This window comes from Oreochromis niloticus, linkage group LG22 (genome assembly GCF_001858045.2).
Source record: "Oreochromis niloticus isolate F11D_XX linkage group LG22, O_niloticus_UMD_NMBU, whole genome shotgun sequence".
Lineage (NCBI taxonomy): Eukaryota > Metazoa > Chordata > Actinopteri > Cichliformes > Cichlidae > Oreochromis > Oreochromis niloticus.
In genome coordinates this window covers 2,218,242-2,241,044 of record NC_031985.2, presented here as the reverse complement: position 1 = coordinate 2,241,044, position 22,803 = coordinate 2,218,242, and the positions used below count along the sequence as shown (strand labels likewise).

At 41.3% G+C, this 22,803-nt stretch overlaps 4 gene segments (V, D, J or C); 2 read left to right on the top strand and 2 right to left on the bottom strand.

Annotated features, from left to right (window-relative positions):
* Positions 1-4,892: 4,892 nt before the first annotated feature.
* LOC109196386 (Ig kappa chain V region 3381-like) lies at positions 4,893-5,996 on the top strand. The segment is given in 2 exon segments: positions 4,893-4,949; positions 5,057-5,996. Coding segments are annotated over 2 exon segments (375 nt in total).
* A 381-nt stretch (positions 5,997-6,377) lies between these two features.
* On the bottom strand, positions 6,378-7,775 carry LOC109196610 (Ig kappa-b4 chain C region-like). The segment is given in 2 exon segments: positions 6,378-6,863; positions 7,540-7,775. Coding segments are annotated over 2 exon segments (459 nt in total).
* Positions 7,776-15,065: 7,290 nt separating this feature from the next.
* On the top strand, positions 15,066-15,598 carry LOC112843450 (Ig kappa chain V region 3381-like). The segment is given in 2 exon segments: positions 15,066-15,121; positions 15,229-15,598. Coding segments are annotated over 2 exon segments (381 nt in total).
* An 868-nt stretch (positions 15,599-16,466) lies between these two features.
* LOC109196593 (Ig kappa-b4 chain C region-like) lies at positions 16,467-17,717 on the bottom strand. The segment is given in 2 exon segments: positions 16,467-16,891; positions 17,570-17,717. Coding segments are annotated over 2 exon segments (459 nt in total).
* Between the last annotated feature and the right edge of the window lie 5,086 nt (positions 17,718-22,803).

The window sequence follows — 22,803 nt, the reverse complement described above, 5'->3', positions numbered from 1 at the left end:
TGAACCATTTAAGTGCAGTACCCATAATGCCCACACAATTTTCCAATATTGATAGCAGAATCCTGTGATCCACTGTATCAAATGCCGCACTCAAATCTAAAAGCACTAAAATGATGGGATTACCTGAATCGATAGTCAATAAAAGATCATTAAGAACTTTTAAAAGCACGGTTTCAGTACTATGTAGCGCTTTGAAGCCAGACTGAAATGATTCTAAGATAGCATTAGTCTCCAGAAAGGCCTGAGGCTGAATAAAAGCTACTTTTTTTTAAATTTTTGAGAGAAAAGAAAGTTTAGAGATTGGTCTAAAATTTGAGATAACAGTTGAGTCAAGGTTAGTTTTTTTAAGAAATGGGTGGACGATAGCACGTTTAAAATCAAGTGGAACGGTTCCAGTTAAAAGAGAGGTGTTGATAATAGTTAAAACATGAGGGGCAATAGTGTCAAAGACTTCTTTAAAAAGACGAGAGGGGATAGTGTCAAGATGACACATAGAGGGCTTAAGACGGGAGACTACTTCGGCCAGAGAATTCAGAGAAATCGACTTGAAGTGATCAAACACAACTGAGGAATACAGGGGAACAGAGGGATCATAGGGCAGAGGAGTGATATGGGGCCTAATAGTATCCACCTTGTCAACAAAAAACCGTAAGAAGTTTTCACAGGTACCAGGTCACCCTAGTAAGTGAGAGGTGGATGGAGGGTTGATAACAGAGTGGATAGTATTGAATAAGACACGAGGGCTGTAGCTGTGTTTGGTGATAATATCCGTCAGGTAGTTAGTTTTTGCTTTACGTACAGCATCTTGATAAAGAGACAGAGCATCTCTTAAGCTAGTGAAGGAAATCTGAAGTTTGTCTTTTTTCCATTTTCTTTCAGCCTTTCTGCAGGTCCTTCTAATGGCTTGGGTGTCATTGTTTAGCCAGGGATCAGCTTTAGGTCTGGAACGTTTAGTTTTTCTAAAAGGAGCAACCATATCTAAGACGTTTGTACAAGTGACATTAAACATGGTCAGCAAATGATCAACATTTGGTTTAAGGGAGTGATGACAGGGAGACCGGAGTTCTGGTAGGCAGCAGAGAACTGCTCCGCAGTAACCGGTGTAATGATGCGGTACTGGTGGGCAGGAAGAGGAGGCTTAACTAAGGAGCGTGGAATAGAAATTTTGAATAAGACAGGCATATGATCCGAAAAATTAAGGTTACAAATTTGAATATCCTGTAGCTGCAGACCGCAGGATAAAACTAGGTCTAAGGTGTGTCCGCGCTCATGGGTGGGACTCTTAACTGATTGGGTAAAGTTAAAAGAATCAATAAGATCTAAAAAGTCTTTCACAAGTGATTTTTGGTGACAGCAAACATGAATATTAAAATCAACAAGGATTAAAACGCTATCAAATTATGCTAAAATCCCTGACAATATGATGCAACAAACACAGCAGTGCTACTAATCCAAAATACTCAAAGCTTCATAGAACTGAAACAAACATTTATTTTTAGCTCCATTCTGCTGCTGATACATACTTTAGGTTTCTGAATATTAAACTTGTTGCTGCCTTTCATAGTGTGTAACTTGAAGGCCCTGAGTACTTTCTCCCACACTGAAAACACTGGGATGATAACATTATTTGAACATTACCTAATAAGACTGATTCAGGACAGACAATTAGTTATGTTAAACTTTCCTAGCAGTCCTTCACAAACAGGGAACAGTTTGTCTATTCTCTCCATCTGTCAGCTGCTGCTGGCTCTTCCTCCTCCTCTTCCTCACACACTGCTGAGTTTGTCCTGGTGGATCATCAGGGGTGCAAAGCCTCACAGATGATGTGCAGCAGTGGGTCCCTCAGTCTGTCCTCACTCTGGACACTTGCAGTCGTCACACATGGAAATCAAATGTGTGATAAGCTGCAGGATTCAAACACAAGTGTAACTTATAAATACATGTTCATACTTTTATTCCACAATCAGAGAGAAAGAAACAGAGAGAGAGTGCAGGACAGACAGACAGGTGACAGTCTCAGGTGTACACACTGCTACAAAACAGCACAAGAGAAGGAGGATTTAGTGTTTGTGTTATTACGAGTGCTAAACAAGAAGAGTTCCCAGATGGTCCAGTGGACACATGTGTGACTCCTGTGATTAAAGCATCTTTCTTTCAGCTTAACGAGTGAACCGTCAGCTCGTTCAAACACACGTTAAAGTCCGTTTGGCTCGACACCACCGAACAGAGGCAGCAATATAACATAGCTAACATTAACAGTGCAGTGAATCCTGCTTGTGCCGTCATATTCAGGACTGCAAACCGAGCAGCATCACTGACTTTCAGCTTGTTGTGTTTGTGGATATATGACTGACTTTAATTATCCATAAAATCATCACATTCTCTGTAAGATTAAGGTCGACTATTGAATGCCGTATATTTTAAAGTAAAGGCTTTAAAACCAAGTTAACGCTGAAAGTACAAACATCACTAATGTCACATGACTTTGCCGACATGTGGCCAACAGTAATGTTTTAATGTTCTTCATTATTAAACATTTGCACATAAATAAGTGACATGATATTCACTGCTTACTTTTAAGAGTTTATTTTTCAGCCTCCCCGCTTCAGGCTTCCGTCGTTTTTTTCAGCAAAATTATCCACAAGTCTGGGATATGTAGGGCCATGAAGGATACACTGATCCATCCTTAAAATTCAGGGAAATGAAGGACGTATTTTGAGCAGCCTTTGAATTGGGACACCCTTGGTGGTGTCGCTGTGACGTAATTGGACTTAAAATGCGGCCTTTAAGGCTGCAGACCCTGAATTGGGATACAGCCAGTATGACGTCACATGGAAATGAAACTAAGCACATTGACAAAAAACACACCAGACTCTTTCAGAATAAAACAGGAAACATGGAGAAAAATACAATAATCAACAAAATAAAACTAAAATGCACCAAATCTCTCTTAAATGTTTGTTTTGGTTTTTAAGCTGATTGCTGATTTCTTTGGACCTCACACTAATACATGCAAATTCATCTCTTGAACTCAAAATACTGTGTCTGTTTAATTTTGTCACAGTCCTGGGTCTGTGACCCAGTGTTTTCTGTTCTGTATTGTTAATCTTTGATTTCTTGATGTATCTTTGTTTATTCTTACGTTTTGGTTCTGTGTTTCCCCTCTAGTGTAATCAGGTCTGTGTTGCCCCTGTGTTGCCCGCGTCTCTGAGTCTGTCTTTGCGTGTGTGAATTTCCTGTTTTACTCTGAAGGTCGGTGTCTGATGCCAGTGTGTTCAGTTTACGTTTCCCCTGTCCCGTCGTGTCCGATTACTCCCAGCTATGCCCTCCTTCTGTGTCTCATTCCCTCGTTATCTCTCTGTGTATTTAAGCCTCGTGTCTGCCTCTGTTAGTTGCTGGTTCGTCTGCGTTATCTCCCTATGTCATCTTATGTTTTCTCTCCGTGTCTCCCTACATCTCTGTTTTTGGCTTCAGGTTCGTTTTGTTAGTTTTTCCCAGTTTAGGTTTTCTCAGTTCTGTTTTTCGCCACCCTCGCCTTTTTGTATTTTCAACCGCCACAAATAAAGCTCCTGACATCAGCAGTGCCTGCATCTTGGGTTGTTTACTAATTCTGCACGGCTCACCCCGTTGTCCTTGACAAAGGAAACACGTCTGCATCTCTATGAAATGGGTTGTAGTTGACAGTTGTTTACTTTTTGGCGTCTGGTGAAAAAAAAAATCTTTCTGGGAAAAATGTACTCAGCTTATCTGCTTAAATACAATCAGAACTTTAGAAAACTGAGTCTTGGATCTTGATTATGTGAATTTGACTGATCCGTTACCAACTAGCATCATGAAACTGATCCAAGCCTGTGTTGGAACCAGTCCAGTTCAAAAAAAAAGTCACACAAAAAGTTTGCCTTGAAGATGCCATTCATCATCGCATTTATAGCTGTAGCTGAATGAATGTTTAAATCTGTTTTTAAATTTGGGCAATCAAATTGTATGTTTGTTGTATTGTATGTTGTATATGAATGTTGAAAAGAATTTGATAGGTTTGTAGCTTGAACCTATTCGCTGGAACGTTGAAGACAATGTAATTACACAGCAAGCAAGACACGAAGTAGGCAAAGTTCTTTATGTTTTACGTGCACGGGAGAGAACTGAACAGGCGCCGTTCCTTCGCTTGACCCCAGTTGCTCTCGTCCGCTACCCCGTAACACTGCTCTTTTATTGTGGTTCCATGAATATGCATAGGGTCATTAACATATGACATCTTACAGAGGTATACATGTGAACAAAGAATACCTTGTGTGTGTGTCTATGTGTGTATATGTGTGGGGTCAAGATGTGACCCCTTGAAGACTCCCCAAAGCTGGTGCCAGGAGTCTAGCGGTCCATCTAAACAAAAGGCTCTTATGCTTAACCAGATACAGAGAAGGTGTCCTCCTACACCATAAAACAATAAGACAAGGCATGGCCTCTCCCATGCTCCCAGAGTGCTCTGGAATGCACACAACGTGTCTCTGCAGACTACTAAGGATCAAACCTCCTATCACTACACAATCGATTATATACTTCTAAGCATAAATGACAATCGACAATACAAAACCCTAACAGAATTAAACAGAAATACAAAAAGTGCATTGTAGATCAAAAATAATAATAATAAATTATACCATTTTACAATTTCCCAAAAGATGTGGGCAGATTGAAATGACAACTTTGAATTTCCATTCTGATGATTTCTCATGGTGTCATGTTAGAGTCGGATCATTTCCATAGAGAGGCACTTTGCATCAGCAGCACCATGCTCCAGTGCTCTGGGAGAGTTTATAGTCTTGAGAGTTGAACACTGGATGACTGACAGCTGTCCTTCATCACAACAGAAGCCACAGAAATCCTCCTCATCAAAAACATGACTTTGATCTGCGTCCTCATCTGGACTCTCCTCTGCTGCTGCTTCACAGGTAAAGTCCAGAGAATCAAACTCCTCTCCTCTATCAACATCTGTCCCTCTGAAATGAAGCCCACAAAACCATGAAGCTGCTTTATGTTTTTGTCTCTGTATCCTCAGAGTCCAGAGGACAGATCACAGTGACTCAGCCTGGAGCAGTGAGCTCTGCTGTGGGAGGAACTGTGAGCATCAAGTGTAGGACCAGTCAGAATGTTTATGGCAACAACTATTTAGCCTGGTACCAACAGAAAGATGGAGGAGTTCCTAAACTGCTCATTTACCTTGCTAGCACTCGACAATCAGGGATTCCAGCTCATTTTACAGGCAGTGGATCAAACTCTGACTTCACTCTGACCATCAGTGGAGTCCAGGCTGAAGATGCAGCAGTTTATTACTGTCAGGGTGAATTCAATGTTAACAGTCAGTATGTGTTCACACAGTGAAAAACAGTCGTACAAAAACCTCCCTCAGTCAGACTGAACAGAAACTGAACTGACGGCTGCAGCTGGAAGATACTGCAGAGACTGATACAGTTCACTGAGGACACACACACACACACACACACACACACACACACACACACACACGCAAAATAAAGTGATTCATCACAAATTTGTGTCCTACTGCTATTGCACACATGTTATGTGCAACTTTCAAATATATATTTAACTAAAGAACAAACGTGGGCCATTAACAGATACCAGGATAAGTCTTCTTCATGACCTTTGACCTTAGAGCAAACCACTGAATCTATATCAAGATAAAATAATCTGAATCCAAAATTCTGGAAATGTTCCTGATCAGTGAGGGTCAAAATAAAAACAACACACTTGTGAATTTAAGATTTTACTGTAAACATCTCATCAAACATGAACATGAGTGAAAAAACTGTTATTGAACTGAAGGTGTTTTCATATTTTGTTCATATCATCATTCATTTAATCTTCTCCTTGTTCGTCAATGAAATTAAAACTTTGTACTTCAGATTCTTTCTAATCACTCCTTGTATTCGTTGACTCTCCTGTCTGTGAGTTCTCCTCAGAACAAACAGCTCATAAGAGACACTAAAGACTCTTTCTTCTTTAGACTTGCTTTGTAGTCAGGTGAGATTGTTTCCATGGCAACCAGGTCCCAGCATTGCTTCATGAACCGGTCTGTCTGGTACAGGTGAGCAACACCACCAACAACCTACCACACACATTCATGTAACTTTGAACAAACATAAAAATAACCTGTACAATTTTAAAACTCCTTTTTCAGCTTTTGCCAAAATGCAGATCTCCTTAATGGTTCTTTCAGCCTGTGTTTTATTTTACCAGTGTAAAATAAAGACATCATGTTGGAGTGCAGAGTTGGTCTAAATTCATGTAAATTAAAAATATATTCATCAAGTGCAGGTTTGTAGATTTTGAATGAAATAAAGTGTCTGATTCAACCAAAATTCACTTTGCAAAACATCTTTATTACCTAAAACATGAATGTTGTCATTATGAGAAAGAAAATAACAGTTTTAGTCTTTATTTGTTCTTTAAAAAGAAAGATGGAGAGACAGTTACAGAGTTGAGAATGAGAGCATTAAACCAGTATCAGGTTGAGTCAGGTCAGGACTGGGAACACTGGGCTTTCCTCAGTGGCTCTGAGACCAGAGTCTGGCAGCCCTGGGTGGCCTCACAGGTCACAGAGCCCACTTTCATCCAGCGGTCTGCAGGGAGCCTCAGGGTGCTGCTCCAGCTGTAGAGGCCGTCATTCTGCAGCACCACGGGGCTCCTGCTCTCCTCCCAGCTGATGCTGCCACTGCCATCCACCTTCCAGGACAGCCTCCAGTCTGAGGGGAAGCCCTTGTTGGCCAGACATGTGATTGTTGCAGTCCCCTGCTGTAGCTCCTCACTGGAGGGGGGCAACACTGTCAGGACGGGACGGGTATCACCTAGGAGACACCAATCAGCTTAGAGCACAGGGAGCACACAGCTGTCAATCAAACCACAGACAGTCGGACACCTTTACTGTAAGAGCTGATTTTCTCCGTTAAGAAGTTTCTGTCAGGTGTTTTTTCTGCTCCACCAGTCATTAACTCACACATTGTTTCACTTCCCTTTAAGAAACCTCTCATGCATATCAGCACAGAGAGAATCATCACACAGTTTGACCTGAAATATGTTCAAACTACACTGGAAATAAAAGAAGCAGATGTGGCAACAACAAAACAAGTTTAAAATCATCAATATTGTACATGACTTACATTAATATTAACTTTAAACAAATACATAGAATATATATTCAGCGACACAAAATGCTCTTCATGTATATCTAAAACAATTTTTAAAATTCACACAAACTCAAAGTAATTTCAAACAATACTTGACAGTTCTTCTTCTTTATATTATTGTTTTGATTTTTTTTCAGTTTAATTTGACTGAAATGTAGACATAACATTTTGAGAGAGCAGATCTGAATTACCCTCCACGACATAAGAGGATGATAAAAAATTCCAGCATCAAACTTCTCGTAAAGCTACGTGCTTTTCTCTCAAAATCAGAAAAGAAATTGTTAAATGAACTTTAATAAAAATGAAAGTATTTGATAGTAAACCAGAATAAACTTACTTCCAACATTCAGTCTGGTTCCTCCACCAAAAGTCGCCCACAGTGATACAAACTCATTGAGGCGCCGTACAAAAACCTCTGACTGTAGAGAGACACGGCTCTCTGACTCTGAAACAAACAAACTCAACAACATAATTCACTGTTTGCACAGCAGCAATGACTCAGCTGATATGACTCCTTCAAATACCATCATACAAATATTAGTTTAAATACAGTTCAATCCATGAGCTTTTGGACGATCACATTTTTTTTTGCCTGTCCCGTTCGGCACTGAAGCAATCAGAATTATTGTCTGAAGGCCAAGAAAAATTCTCAACAGATTTATTTTCTCAAGTGTATCATTATGGCTTAGCCATACTGGTCCACTTGATTCATCTTTATTATTTTTTTATTTTTAAAATGATTACAATCGGAACAGATATAACCGGGGGATCGTAAAGAGAAAGACAGATAAGAGAAGTTTATGAAAAGGAGAGGTAAAGAAAAACAGAGAGGAAGAGGGACAGTGAGAAAAGACAATAAAAATCCACGATATCACTTGCTGGAAAAAAAAGAAGTAAACAAGCAAAAAGAGAACAACACAGTAGGGAGACCACAGCAACAACTAATTAAGCATAAGTAAGAGTAAATAATAAATACTGAATGTTACAAAAGACCCACAGCAGACGATATGCTTAGAGGCAGCATTCAAGGAAGCTAGTGAGTGTCTGTGCACACCTGTGTGCGTGAGTGTGCTTGTTTTCAAAAGGTTTCTCCATGTAACTATCTAATAGTAATTGCGGGAAGCCATAGCACCGCCCCCCAGGACATGAAGCAAGTATGGAGGACATCCAGGGCCCAGACATCTAGATTCCCCCCAGAGCACAAGAGCCCAAGGAGGACCACTGGAGGGGCAGCCGCGGCACCCTCCCAGAAACAAGCTGGGGAGAGCCCCAGACGGGTGTGTGGGGGGTCACCCAGCAGCCAACGTGCCAGCAGGCTCCGCTGGCAAAAGGCTACATGAGAGTGTACTGACGACCCTCCACACCCCGGTAGGGGCCCGATGGAGCCAAGGGCGCCAGGCCCCGGCAAGCAGCCACCAGACACCAACAACTACTAATGTACCAGCAGGTGGGGGCCTCAACCACTGGCAGGGAGTGCATTGGGGGAGATAGGCCCCCACACTGGGGGGGGGCATATAAACATAGACAAACAGGCAAACACAGACACAAGCATGCATTCCCACCATCATGAACACACTCCTATCTTTTTGCTCCTAGAGGAGGCGGATGTAGCTCTCTTGATACACCCCCGGACCAGTGATGGACTTAAAGCACGACTGTAAAATTCAGATGAAGTCTGTTCGTCCTAAACAACATAACCACCATCATCATCTCATGCGGCTACCCAAACCCGGCGGCAGCAGCTGGACACTTGAAGGCCGACGCTGACGAGAACAACAACAACAAATTCTCCTCTGACAGTGACAACGAGACTCCCTGACTCTCTCACCAGATCCCTCAACTCCACCTGCGTAGGCTGCGGACTGTTGATCTTAATTGGGTGAAAGGACACTTTCTCAGGCTGAACACAGGACACACATCCTCACACGCATACACGTACACTTAGACAGATACCCCCCTCCCTGAACCCATCGCCTCCCATGCTTACCTCCCATCCGATGTAGACGGAGGTTCAGCATCACTTTAGGTTGCGCAGAGAGTGCAGCGTCCTTGATGCTGCTGTGTACATTAGCATATTCCCCTGTTGCTTATCTTGTGTTTTATGGTGTTGTGAAGATAAATGTGCTTTTGTGCTGAGAAGTTTTGGTTTCTGTTTTCTCATTCTGATCCCCCATTAGGGATCAGGATGGGCAGAGTTTCTTTTTCCTCATCGACTGCCCTTTTGTGTTATACATTCATTGTTTTCTTTATGCTGCCTGTTCTGTCCTGTCTCCCCATTGTGATGTTTGTGTATTGTATGTGCGGTCGGAAAGGTCCAATTTTGCTGCAGGCAACTGCAAGTGACAAATAAAGGCTTCAATCTATCAATCAATATACAAATACTCAGCACTCACACAACATAGAGACAAACAGAAATGAACACTGTACACACACTCACACTCCCCAAACATCCTCTATACCCCCCAGGTCCAGGTAGGGTCACCAACAAGATAGCCCCTGGGATCCCTGGGACACACAGTCCCCTCCACTACAATAATTTAGCGATTCACGGACACTGTCAAAAAAGCTACTCTGGATAGTGTTGGAATTGATATTTTTTATATTGTCATTTGTGCTTAGAAACATGGAATCATTTATGCTTAGAGATATATAATTGTCAGGAGATTTCCTGTATTGCAACTCAGGTCAGAATAAAGACGCTCAGACAGGTTTAACGTGTACACGGGTGAGACTCAGGGAGACTCGCACCCTGCAATAAAAGAAGCCTTTATTCATATCTTTATTCATAGCACGTACAGGAAAAGATAAAATAGAACTGTGCTGCGTGCAGGCTTCCTGTTGAGTCTGCACAGAGTGTAACTTCCCCATTTAAGCTGAATACTGAAAGAGCAAACACATCTAGATAATGAAACGTACTTTTAAGCATAACATAATAAAAATCCCAAAATCCTGAAATCCTTTAACATTCCCACCTGTTGTTTGATCTTTCCCTCCATATATGTACACAGCAACCACTAACATTGTATCAGTCTACGGCCACTTGTAAACATTTTTAGCCAAGACATCATAAAATAGTGGGTTTTGTGAGTATGTTCTATCCAATTGTCTATCTCATCTTCTTCATTCTGTGATAGGGTGATGTAAGCATGAATTGAAGCAGTTACCATTCTTGATACCATGTTCTTCAAACAAGGTATGACACATGAAGTGAAAAGACACAATAACAGTACAAGAACACCAACAAAAACAAGTCCTTTAATCAGCAGGGACTTCCAAGAGCCACTTAAAAGCCACGTAAGCCAGTCTTCTGTGTTTGTGGCATAGTCTCGTTGTTGTGCATCCCGAAGTTGTCTGAGTGGTTTCAGAGCATCAGTCATGTTCGGTGAGTGCACATTATCTGGAATGTATGTGGAACATGTGTTGTTAAAGAGGACACATAGTCCTCCTTTCTCGGCGAGAATCATGTCCAATGCTACCCTGTGTTGCATTACTGCAATGCGCAGAGCGTCAATTTCTTGATCCTGTTCGTCGTCAATTTTACATGAAGCATTCAGAAAAAGTCCAAAACGGTAGTTCAGAGTCTCTATCCTTAAAGCGTGTTTTCCTACCCCCACCCATGGGAAGAGTGCGTGAGTAACTTTTTGTCTTTCAGTCCAAAGTTTAAATTCCTCTGGGACATCGGAACCCCACACAGAATCATGCTGCTTGAGGTCTGGGGTGCTTCGTCTTTTCCTTGTCGTTGACGTTGAAGTTGACATGGCGTCCACGGTTATCTTGAAAGTGTGGTCAGATATGAAAATGGGAGCGCACTGACCTGTCCAATTCCCAGGAAGGATAAAATAGGCCTGTTGGCCACAGAGCCAGGCCATCCCTTGCACCCAGAAGGTGCCATTTGAGATGTTGCTGCTCTTCACGGGCCCTCCAGGAGCGTGTGTCTGTACTGCTTTGCAGTTGGTGGTGGTGTTTCCCATTGGCGTGGATCCGTTCTCTTGGCGGTAGCATAGGCTGTGGCTCAAATTCCCATTGTTTCCAAGAAAGACTGGGAATGATTTAGCCTTACTTTTGTGCTTCACTGTCTACTGTGGTTACCGCATAACCTACACAGTTCCGCCCAAGGCTACTTTTGGACGCTGAACCGTCTACATGTGCTGATAAATGATAGGTTTGTAGCTTGAACCTATCCGCTGGAACGTTGAAGACAATTTAATTACACAGCAAAGCAAGACACAAGTAGGCAAAGTTCTTCATGTTTCCGTGCACGGGAGAGAACCGGACAAACGCCGTTCCTTCGCTTGACCCCAGTTGCTCTCGTCCGCTCCCCGGTAACACTGCTCTTTTATTGTGGTTACATGAATATGCATAGGGTCATTAACATATGACGTCTACATACACACAAAGAATACCTTGCCTGTGCGTTGTGTAAGTATGTGTGTGTGTGTGTGTGTGTGGGGTCAGAGTGTGACCCCATAAATGACTTCCCTAAACCTGCTGGTCTGGAAGTCCAGCAGTTCATCTAAACAAAAGGCACTTAGACTAAAACAGATATAGATACGTTTATCCTACCATAAAACAATAAGACAAGGTACGACCTCTCCCATGCTCCCAGGATGTGGGTGTGAATGCCAGAGCACTCTGGAATGCACACAAAGCTGTGCAGACCACTAAGAATCACATATCCTATCACCAGTGTTGGGACTAACGCGTTATTAAGTAAGGCGTTACAGTAACTACGTTATTATTGTGGTAACGAGCACGGTAACTAGTTATTATGCCAAAACCAGGAACGCGTTACTCGTTACTGGGATTTAGATAGGCTCGTTACTCGTTACTTCGTGTGGTGGATATCACGGAGCTTCCACAGATTCAATAACATTAGCAAGTGGTGGAAGCCAGCAGGTGGATGAAGGAAAAGGGAGGCAAGAGCAGAGACCCGAAGCGGCCGCCGGTCCGCGTGTCAGGTGAACTGAACTTCAGGTAAGAAGTTATGACCTGCAGTCTATCTGAGTCAGATATAAACCAAGTTTAGGTGGAGTTTATTTTCGTTATGCTGACATTTTCATACTGCGTGCTAGCTAGCATGACGGAGTTTCTACACAGCTGGGTGGGTGCTATGTTACTGATGTTGAACTTTATTTTGTTCATACGGTTAATTATTAGAGTTGCCAACCGTCCAGTAAAAAACAGAATCGTCTGGTATTCAGAGAAAATATTACGCGTTTCGTACTGAGGTGAAAAGGAACACAGTTTGTCCCGGACTTCAGCTACAATGAAAAAGACACAAAGCTGAAGCTGCACAGCTGCCTCTTCTTCTCTCATTCTCTCCTCTCCCGTTTCTACTTCAGTCACGAAACTGATCAATGATCAGCTGATCGGCTTTTCTCTCTTGTTTATTTATCACCCACTTTGCGCCAGAAAGAGGAAACCAGCGAATGTCGCGTTAAACAACAGCAGCACGTTTAAGCTTGATCAGCTGTTGTTAGAATTTATTTAATATTAATTTCTAGTATCAGCTGATGTTTGCTGGAGCCACAGCTGTGAAAGCTGCAGGTCATGATATCGATTTGGTTATCTGGTGAGAGGGAAACATGCAGATGAAACCAGGAGATGTCCTTACTGAATCATCAGAGCTGAACAGGTGATGGAGAAACAGGTTTACCTTTTAGGTCACATGGATGAGTTGAAGGGAAGTTATGAGCTGTTTCTGAGAGACAAATAACACCAGGATCCTTTTCTAAGTAGCTGACAGCTGGTAACTGTGCAGGGGCGGGTCTAGCAAAGTGTTGCCAGGGGGCCAGGTAGGGCATTAACAGGGAAAGGGGGGCACAAGGGAATACTTTTCTTTATTATTCTCATTTAAAATGTCTAGCTTTTAAAAAAATAATTATCTGAGTCTTACAACAAACAATTGATAGATTGATACATATATACCATCAGAACAGTGTACATCACTGTCACAACAGTGTTTATTTTCATTCAAAGGCTTTATGATTTTTCCTATAATGGCGGGCCGGTCTCTAGTCAAAATGCCCGGGACGATTTTTTTGTCCCAGTCCAGCTCTGTATGCAGCTCATCTGCAGTCTGGTGTTACCTACATCTTCCTATTCAGAAGGCAGAATTTCCAAGTTCTGAGTACAATCAAAAGCACCACGACTGCAGTTTTTGTGTTGGATGTAAAAAGCAGGCTAGAATCATGCGGCGGTCAACGACGGTCCAGGCGTGGGATTTCTCTCGTGGAAATGTGCACATTATTTTTTCCTTTCTATTGGTAGGTGGCACAGTGCACTTGTGGCAAGTAAGCAAGCTAGAAGACTGGCACTCTTGCTGGGTATCCAGTTACGGAAGCAACACATTAACAAGAGAATTCTGAGTAAAACCAAAGTTACTTTCCCTAGTAACTAGTTACTCTGAAAGTAACGAGTAACTTGAAGTAACTGAGTTACTTTTTTAGAGAAGTAACTAGTAATGTAACTAAGTTACTAATTTAAAGTAACTTACCCAACACTGCCTATCACTACACACTTGATTATACACCTCAAAGCATATATGGTTAAATATTTCCCACTACAAATGACAATAATAAAATATAAATCCAACAGACTGTTTAGCCTAGCCTCAACAGAGGGATGGAAAATCCTCCTAAACTTTCCATTTATTACACTCGCACTAGAACATCAGGGATTCCAGCTCGTTTCACAGGCAGTGGATCAAACTCTGACTTCACTATGACCATCAGTGGAGTCCAGGCTGAAGACAAAGGAATGGTAAATGGTACATGGACTGGTTCTTATATAACACTCTTCTACTCTTCTTGAGCAATCAAAGCTCTTCATAAAACATGCCTCATTCACAGACGTTCATATAAACACTAAATTCTATGCCTGAGTGCTTTCTATCTAGCATTCAGACAAATGTTCAGCATTTTACTCTCACCTGTCAGAGAGTCTAAAATATTTGAAACTGTAGCCTTTTGTGTTTGTCACTGATCAATATCTGAGTAATATTATTCATAATTAGGCACTAACACACATGGTGTCTTGATGCATGCTCAATCATCTAGATAAGTAAAATCCACAAGGTTGATTCGGTTCATCTGGACGTAATGTTATCAGTGGGAGAAACATTTCATCACTCATCCAAGTGACTTCTTCAGTCTCAGCTGACTGCAGGTTTCCCCAAACCTTATAAACAGTACATTTGCATAATAACTGAAACCAGCCCAGTGAATGAACAATGGGCTGGGAGGTCAGTTCGTTGATCATTAATATGCAGATTCTCATGACCATTAATCAACAGCCAATGATCAACGGCCATGAGTAAGACACACGGTCTGGTGCAAAGATTCAGTATAAGTTGTGATGATGTGCTGCTTATTATTTTATGCTGTAATCTTTATAGTGTAGTACAGAGCAAGATGAAGAAATGATGACTTTTCTTCATGCAAATATTTACCTACTGTATTGCCAGATTTGAAGTATGTCACAGAATAGCCTGCCCAATCCTCACAACCAAAGCTTGCTCAGCATAAGATGCACAATGTAAAACTTCAAAAAATACTTTTAAAAGTAACCAACAAAATGCAAATTGCTGATTTTATGAAAAACTCAATGGATTAATTAAAAAGAGAAAGAGGAAAAAAAGATGTAATTACAGCAGACAGAAATACCAGATCACTGATTCTTGAACACAGAGTAAACCTTTTATAATGGACAAGGGCATTTCCATGATTTCCATAGAGAGGCACTTTGCATCAGCAGCACCATGCTCCAGTGCTCTGGGAGAGTTTATAGTCCTGAGAGTTGAACACTGGATGACTGACAGATGTCCTTCATCACAACAGAAGCCACAGAAATCCTCCTCATCAAAAACATGACTTTGATCTGTGTCCTCATCTGGACTCTCCTCTGCTGCTGCTTCACAGGTAAAGTCCAGAGAATCAAACTCCTCTCCTCTATCAACATCTGTCCCTCTGAAATGAAGCCCACAAAACCATGAAGCTGCTTTATGTTTTTGTCTCTGTATCCTCAGAGTCCAGAGGACAGATCACAGTGACTCAGCCTGGAGCAGTGAGCTCTGCTGTGGGAGGATCTGTGAGCATCAAGTGTAGGACCAGTCAGGATGTTTATGTTTCTGGCAGCTCTCACCGTTTAGCCTGGTACCAACAGAAAGATGGAGTTCTTAAAATGCTCATTCACTCTGCTAGCACTCGATTATCAGGGATTCCAGCTCGTTTTACAGGCAGTGGATCAAACTCTGACTTCACTCTGACCATCAGTGGAGTCCAGGCTGAAGATGCAGCAGTTTATTACTGTCAGAGTTTTCACTATCCTAACAGTCAGCGGGTGTTCACACCGTGAAAAACAGTCGTACAAAAACCTCCCTCAGTCAGACTGAACAGAAACTGAAGTGACTGCTGCAGCTGGAAGATACTGCAGAGACTGATACAGTTCACTGAGGACACACACACACACACACACGCAAACAAATTTTTTCTCAGAGACATTCAGCACAACTATCTGCTTAATTAACTAAAAAACAAACGTGGGCCAGTCACCGAAACCAAGATCACTCTTTGTAATGACCTTTAACCTTAGCAGTGGAAAAAAAGCCACTAAATCCATAACAAGCCATAAAAATCTGAAGACAAAAATCTGAACATGTTCCAGATCATTGAGGGTCAAAATAAAAACAATACACCTGTTAATCAAATATTTTACTGTAAACATCTCATCAAGTATGAACATGAGTTTAAAAGCTGTTATTGAACTGAAGGTGTTTTCATTTTTTGAGTATTGGTTCATGTCATCATTCATTTACATACATTGACACTAAAGACTCTTTCTTCTTTAGACTTGATTTGTAGTCTGGTGAGACTGTTTCCATGGCAACCAGGTCCCAGCATTGCTTCATGAACCAGTCTGTCTGGTACAGGTGAGTAACACCACCAACAACCTACCACACACATTCATGTAACTTTGAACAAACATAAAAATAACCTGTACAGTTTTAAAACTCGTTTTTCTGCTTTTGCCAAAATGCAGATCTCCTTAATGGTTCTTTCAGCCTGTGTTTTATTTTACCAGTGTAAAATAAAGACATCATGTTGGAGTGCAGAGTTGGTCTAAAATCTTCTAAATGAAAAATATATTCATCAAGTGCAGGTTTGTAGATTTTGAATAAAATAAAATGTCTGATTCAACCAAAATTCACTTTGCAAAACGTCTTTATTACCTAAAACATGAATGTTGTCATTATGAGAAAGAAAATAACAGTTTTAGTCTTTATTTGTTCTTAAAAAAGAAAGATGGAGAGACAGTTACAGAGTTGAGAATGAGAGCATTAAACCAGTATCAGGTTGAGTCAGGTCAGGACTGGGAACACTGGACTCTCCTCAGTGGCTCTGAGACCAGAGTCTGGCAGCCCTGGGTGGCCTCACAGGTCACAGAGCCCACCTTCATCCAGCGGTCTGCAGGGAGCCTCAGGGTGCTGCTCCAGCTGTAGAGGCCGTCATTCTGCAGCACCACGGGGCTCCTGCTCTCCTCCCAGCTGATGCTGCCACTGCCATCCACCTTCCAGGACAGACTCCAGTCTGAGGGGAAGCCCTTGTTGGCCAGACATGTGATTGTTGCAGTCCCCTGCTGTAGCTCCTCACTGGAGGGGGGCAACACTGTCAGGACGGGACGGGTATCACCTAGGAGACACCAATCAGCTTAGAGCACAGGGAGCACACAGCTGTCAATCAAACCACAGACAGTCGGACACCTTTACTGTAAGAGCTGATTTTCTCCGTGAAGAAGTTTCTGTCAGGTGTTTTTTCTGCTCCACCAGTCATTAACTCACACATTGTTTCACTTCCCTTTAAGAAACCTCTCATGCATATCAGCACAGAGAGAATCATCACACAGTTTGACCTGAAATATGTTCAAACTACACTGGAAATAAAAGAAGCAGATGTAGCAACATTTACAAAACAAGTTTAAAGTCATCAATGTTGTACATGATTTACATTAATATTAACTGGAAACAAATAAATAGAATATATATTCAGTGACACAAAATGCTCTTCATGTGTATCTAAAACAATTTTTAAAGTTCACATAAACTCAAAGTAATTTCAAACAATACTTGACAGTTCTTCTTCTTTACATTATTGTTTGATTTTTTTTTAGTTTTAATTTGACTGAATTGTAGACATAACATTTTGAGAGAGCAGATGTGAATCACCCTCCATGACATAAGAGGATAATTAAAAATTCCATCATCAAACTTATTGTAAAGTTACGTGCTTGTTTCTCAAAATCAGAAAAGAAATTGTTAAATCACATTTAATACAAAGACAGTATTTGATAGTAAACCAGAATAAACTTACTTCCAACATTCAGTCTGGTTCCTCCACCAAAAGTCCACCACAGTGATACAAACTCATTGAGGCGCCGTACAAAAACCTCTGACTGTAGAGAGACACGGCTCTCTGACTCTGAAACAAACAAACTCAACAACATAATTCACTGTTTGCACAGCAGCCATGACTCAGCTGATATGACTTCTTCAAATACCATCATACAATGTTAGTTTAAATACAGTTAGATCCATAAGTTTTTGGATGATGACAAAGTTTTACAATTTTACTCTGTACACTCTGACTCACACAATTAGGATGTGACTGAAGTGCAGACCTTCAAGTCCCACAAAAGTCTTTATCCTTTAAAGGCATGAGCAGTTTTTGGAGTTTAGTTTTGTGTCAGCTGTTTAGGAATCACAGCCATATTTAGAGATTAGCCCCCATTTTCAGAGGCACACAATTAATTGGATAAACAAAGATAACTATAAACATAATAATCATTTGTAATTCTTGGATAAAAATCCTTTGTAGTCAATGACTGCCTAAAGTCTTGAACCAATGAAGGTCCCAAAATGCTGTGTGTCCTCTCTCAAGATGCTCCTGTGCTGCTGACCACAGTGTCAGACGTGATGTCCTTCAGCCTGATGTACTGTGGTCTGTCAGTGAGGTAGTTTAACCCTCTGGGGTCCAGGGTATAATTGGCCGTTTTTGACTACTTTTGATTTTACCTCTATATTTCACCTTTAAAATATGTTTTTCTTGCCTTGTTTGGTATCATTATTTTCAGTACAACCTCAAATATCTGAAATTTGAGTTATTTTTTCATTTTGGTATACTATATTAGCACAGTTGATCTAAATTCAGACAAAAAATTCAAAATCCGAGTAGAAAAAAGTTATATTTTTTTACTGTAAAACCCACAAACATGTTTAACGAATCATTTTCATAACTTGAAATGCAATTAGAAATTGTACATTTCTAAAAATTATGCACAAGTTTTGCAAACAACAAAGTTATATGGTACTATTTACCTAAAAATGCAGCCAAGGCCTCAGGCGTTTTTTATATAACCATTTAAAACTATTTACAGAACAATCAGGAGTGCTGCATGAAATAAGAAGGCACACAAATTATTTGTGCCAGTCCAAAAAATGTAGTTTGTGTTCAGTATAAGACAGAGGAGAACAGCACAGGCCTAAACCCTGCAGGTCTGACTGCAGGAGGTGCATCAGTCCAGTTTTCCATGTGGGAACAGCGTTTACACTGGAATGCACCTTTGACGGCTTCTTTTTGGAGAAAATATGAAATTCAGCAGTCTAACTGACACACAATGCAAAACAATAACTACACAACACACTAACTATAGCCTACAAACACGCTGAACATCACTAATGTCTCAGATATGAAAACTCGCTCTCTCTCTTTCTTTCGCTCGCCCGCTTTCTGTCGTGGGTGTCACTCCTAAAAACTTCCCCTTCTCCCTAAACAACCAAATGTCACATGTTGCCATATCATTTTTTTTTGATTGGCTAACATGGTAAACTCTAACACCAATAGGGAAGGGGTGTTTTTTCTTTTTCTTTTTTCACTCGCAAGCGGAGAGTGTTTGCTAGCCCTGTCTGTAGAAAACGCTGTTTTTACCATTCTTCCCGCTGTAAACACCACTGTTTTGTTCAGAAAAAAACATCACGTGTATTTTTTTATCATAACTCTGGTTTTACGTGGCCTATCGACACAATTCAAAAACTGGTATATAGTTTGAAGTCCGCACTTTCGACCCAAGTTGAAATGGAGACTCTGACTCGCTGCATCTTGTAGCTGTGTCGTCTTAAATTCTTCTTCTTCTTCTGCATAGGGTTTATTGGCGGTTGGCAAACAACAGAATGGTGCATTACCGCCACCAACTGGTGTGGAGTGTGGACCAAAATGACAAAATAAATAAATAAACAAAGAAATAAATACATACTTAAACAAATTAATTAATTAATTAAAAGAAAAGAAAATAGTCAAATTCTCTCGAACAAATGGGTCTGTCTTAAAAACCAAAATACAGCTTGATAACTTTTGCTCATAGAGCTCACACGAAATAAATCAAACAAGTCCAACTTCACTTTCATATCGTCCAGCTTTTTGACCAGCTGTCTCCTCTCCACATCATACTTCTGACAATGCAATAAAACATGTTCTATTGTTTCCTGTTCCCCACTGCAGTCACACTCCCCTGTACTGTGTTTACCTATTAAAAATAATGTGCCATTTAAGCCAGTGTGTCCAAATCTCAGTCGAGATATAATCGTCTCCTCTCTCCTGTTTCGTCCTGTACTTCTCATCTCCCCCACTTTCCTTTGGATGTTGTACAACCATCACCCTTTCCTCTCCTCCTCCCATTGCTTCTGCCACCTTTCCTTCATTTTGTGTCGTATTCTGCTCTTGAGCTCCGTCCTACTCACACTAATATCCACATCTATCAGTGGTCTTCTTGTTGCGACTTTTGCTGTCCTATCTGCCATTTCATTTCCTTTAACTCCATGATGCGCCGGTACCCATAAGAACGTGACCACAAGCCCCATCATAATAAGTCTGAACAATGTTTGCTGGATCTCTATCAGAATGTCAGGTCTGCAGTCTAAGTGGCTGTCTTGCAAGCTGGCCAGCGATGAGCTCGAGTCTGAGCACACCACAGACCTTAGTGGTTTCGTTTCCTCAATCCACTGGACTGCTAACAATATGGAGACCATTTCACCTGTGTATACTGACAAATCATCACTGATCCTTTTCCCCACCTTGATATTAAATTGAGGAACTATAAAGGCTATCCCACTCTGGTTGGCTGTATTCTGTGATGCATCCGTGTAAATTTTGACATAACTATAATACTGATTAATATATTCCTGTACCGTATGCGAATTTAAGATACCACCCCTCTCCTTGGTCTTTTTCTTTAACAATGTGAAAATCCACTACTGCATCAGGGAGCATCCATGGTGGTATTGCAGGCAACGGTACTGTGTGACTTATGTTTATCTTGTCCAGATTAAGTTCAGCAGCTTTCTGTCCCACTGTCCACCCAAAGCTCTTCAATTGCATTTTCTCTTTTTTCCCAGCATGGTTGGAGAACTGTTTTCGTTGGATGATCGTGACCATGTCCTTGTAAACTTGCCCAGTAATTTAATGTCAATTGCTCTCTTCTTATTTGTAATGGCATTTCCCCCATTTCAACCTGTAATGCTGCTGCAGATGTTGTTTTGAATGCACCTGAGCAAAGTCTTAACGCTTGATATTGGATACTATCCAACTTACGAAGACTTGTTCTGGCAGCAGAATTATATACTACACACCCATAATCCAATACTGACCTAATCAACCCAGTATATATAGCTTTTAAAGATTTCCTATCAGCCCCCCAGTCAATTCCCACTAAACACCTCATTACATTCAACACTTTCTTGCATCTGTCTATTATTTTCTGAATATGTATAGTCCATGTCACCCTTTCATCAAACCACAACCCCAAAAATTTAAATTGTTTAACCCGTTCCACTTCCCGTCCATACAATCTGACCCTGACGTCAACCCCACCTCTCTTTCTTGTAAAAACCATCAACTTAGTCTTATCAACTGAGAATTTAAACCCCCATTTATACGACCACTGTTCTATTTCTGCAATCGCTCCCTGTACTTTCTTCACCAAAAAGTCTAACCGTCGTCCTCTTGCCCACATTGCCCCATCGTCTGCAAAAAGTGAAAACCCCATCCCGCCCTCTATGTTCCTAAACACATCATTAATCAGCAGTGAAAACAATAGCGGGCTAACTATGCTTCCTTGTGGCGTTCCATTTTCTATCGGCAAACTCTCCGAATAACTCCTCCCAATCCTCACTATTATCCGTCGGCCGTTCAAAAAATCCTTAACCCATCTGAACATTCGACCATTTATACCCATTGCCCTCATTTTTATTAACAAACCTTCCCTCCACATCATATCATACGCTTTCTCTATATCAAAAAAGACTGCCAGCACACTCTCCTTATTCACCTGTGCCTTCCTTATCTCATGTTCCAAACATAAAGCTGGATCCATCGTTCCCCTCCCTCTTCTAAAACCACTCTGACACTGAGCCAAATATCCCTTCTTTTCCACATAGAACACTAATCTTTCATTTATCATTCTCTCCATTATTTTGCAGACATTGGATGTTAATGCTATTGGTCTGTAGTTTCCTGGTTTCGTATCGTCTTTCCCTGGTTTACGTATTGGTATTATCACTGCCTCCTTCCAGCTTTGTGGCAACCTCCCTCCCTCCCAAACTCTATTATACAGTTCTAGTAAAACGTCTTTAGCCGAGTCTCTCAAGTGACTTATCATCGTGTAACAAATCTGATCCTGTCCAGGTGCTGAAAGGTTAAATTTCCTAAGTGCCCGGATCAATTCAGTCTTTGTAAACAGCATATTCAATGAAACATCTGTGTCGTCAACTTGCTGCAGCATCCCCCTGTTCTCTGCTAGTGTAACTTCCCTTCCCCTTTGACCTTCTTCACTAATATTACTTGAGCTATGGATGTTAACAAAAGTTTTTGCCATCATATCTGCCTTGTCTTCGTCTTTCACCGCTGTGACTTCCCCTTCAGTCAATACTGGATACCCACATTTCCTTGTAATACCATTCATCCTTCTGATCATTGACCACACCTTACCAACATCTGTCTCTCTTCCCACAGAACTACAAAAGCTCCTCCAACTATCCCTCTTTGCAGCTTTAATGGTTCTTCTAACAATATCGTCTTAAATTGGTCATGTGATTTAACTCTTAACCCTCTCCGGCGACCCCAGAGGGTTAAGATCCAAGCGACCAGGCAGGGGTCCACCTGCATCCTGTTTAGTTTTTCCTGAAGCAGACAGGGCCGGATGGTATTAAAGGCACTTGAAAAGTAAAGAAACAGGATCCTGACCGTGCCTTTTCCCTTGTCCTGGTGTGAGTGGGCTCTGTGTAGAAGGTACAGGATGGCATCCTCCACTCCGACATTCACCTTGTATGCGGAACTGTAGTTGGTCCTGGGCATGTTGTATAAAAGGCCCCAAAGTTCATAGAATAGTTTTATTGGTGTTTATAAGTTTGTATAAGTTCATTTGATATTCACTCTTCTGTCAGTTTGGGCCAGCCCACCTTCTAGTGACATCATCCTGTTAGTAAGGTGGGCAGTTTAATGTCGGATGAGCAGTGTTGGTCTGGAGGTGGTGCACTGATTCCTGGGGAATGTTA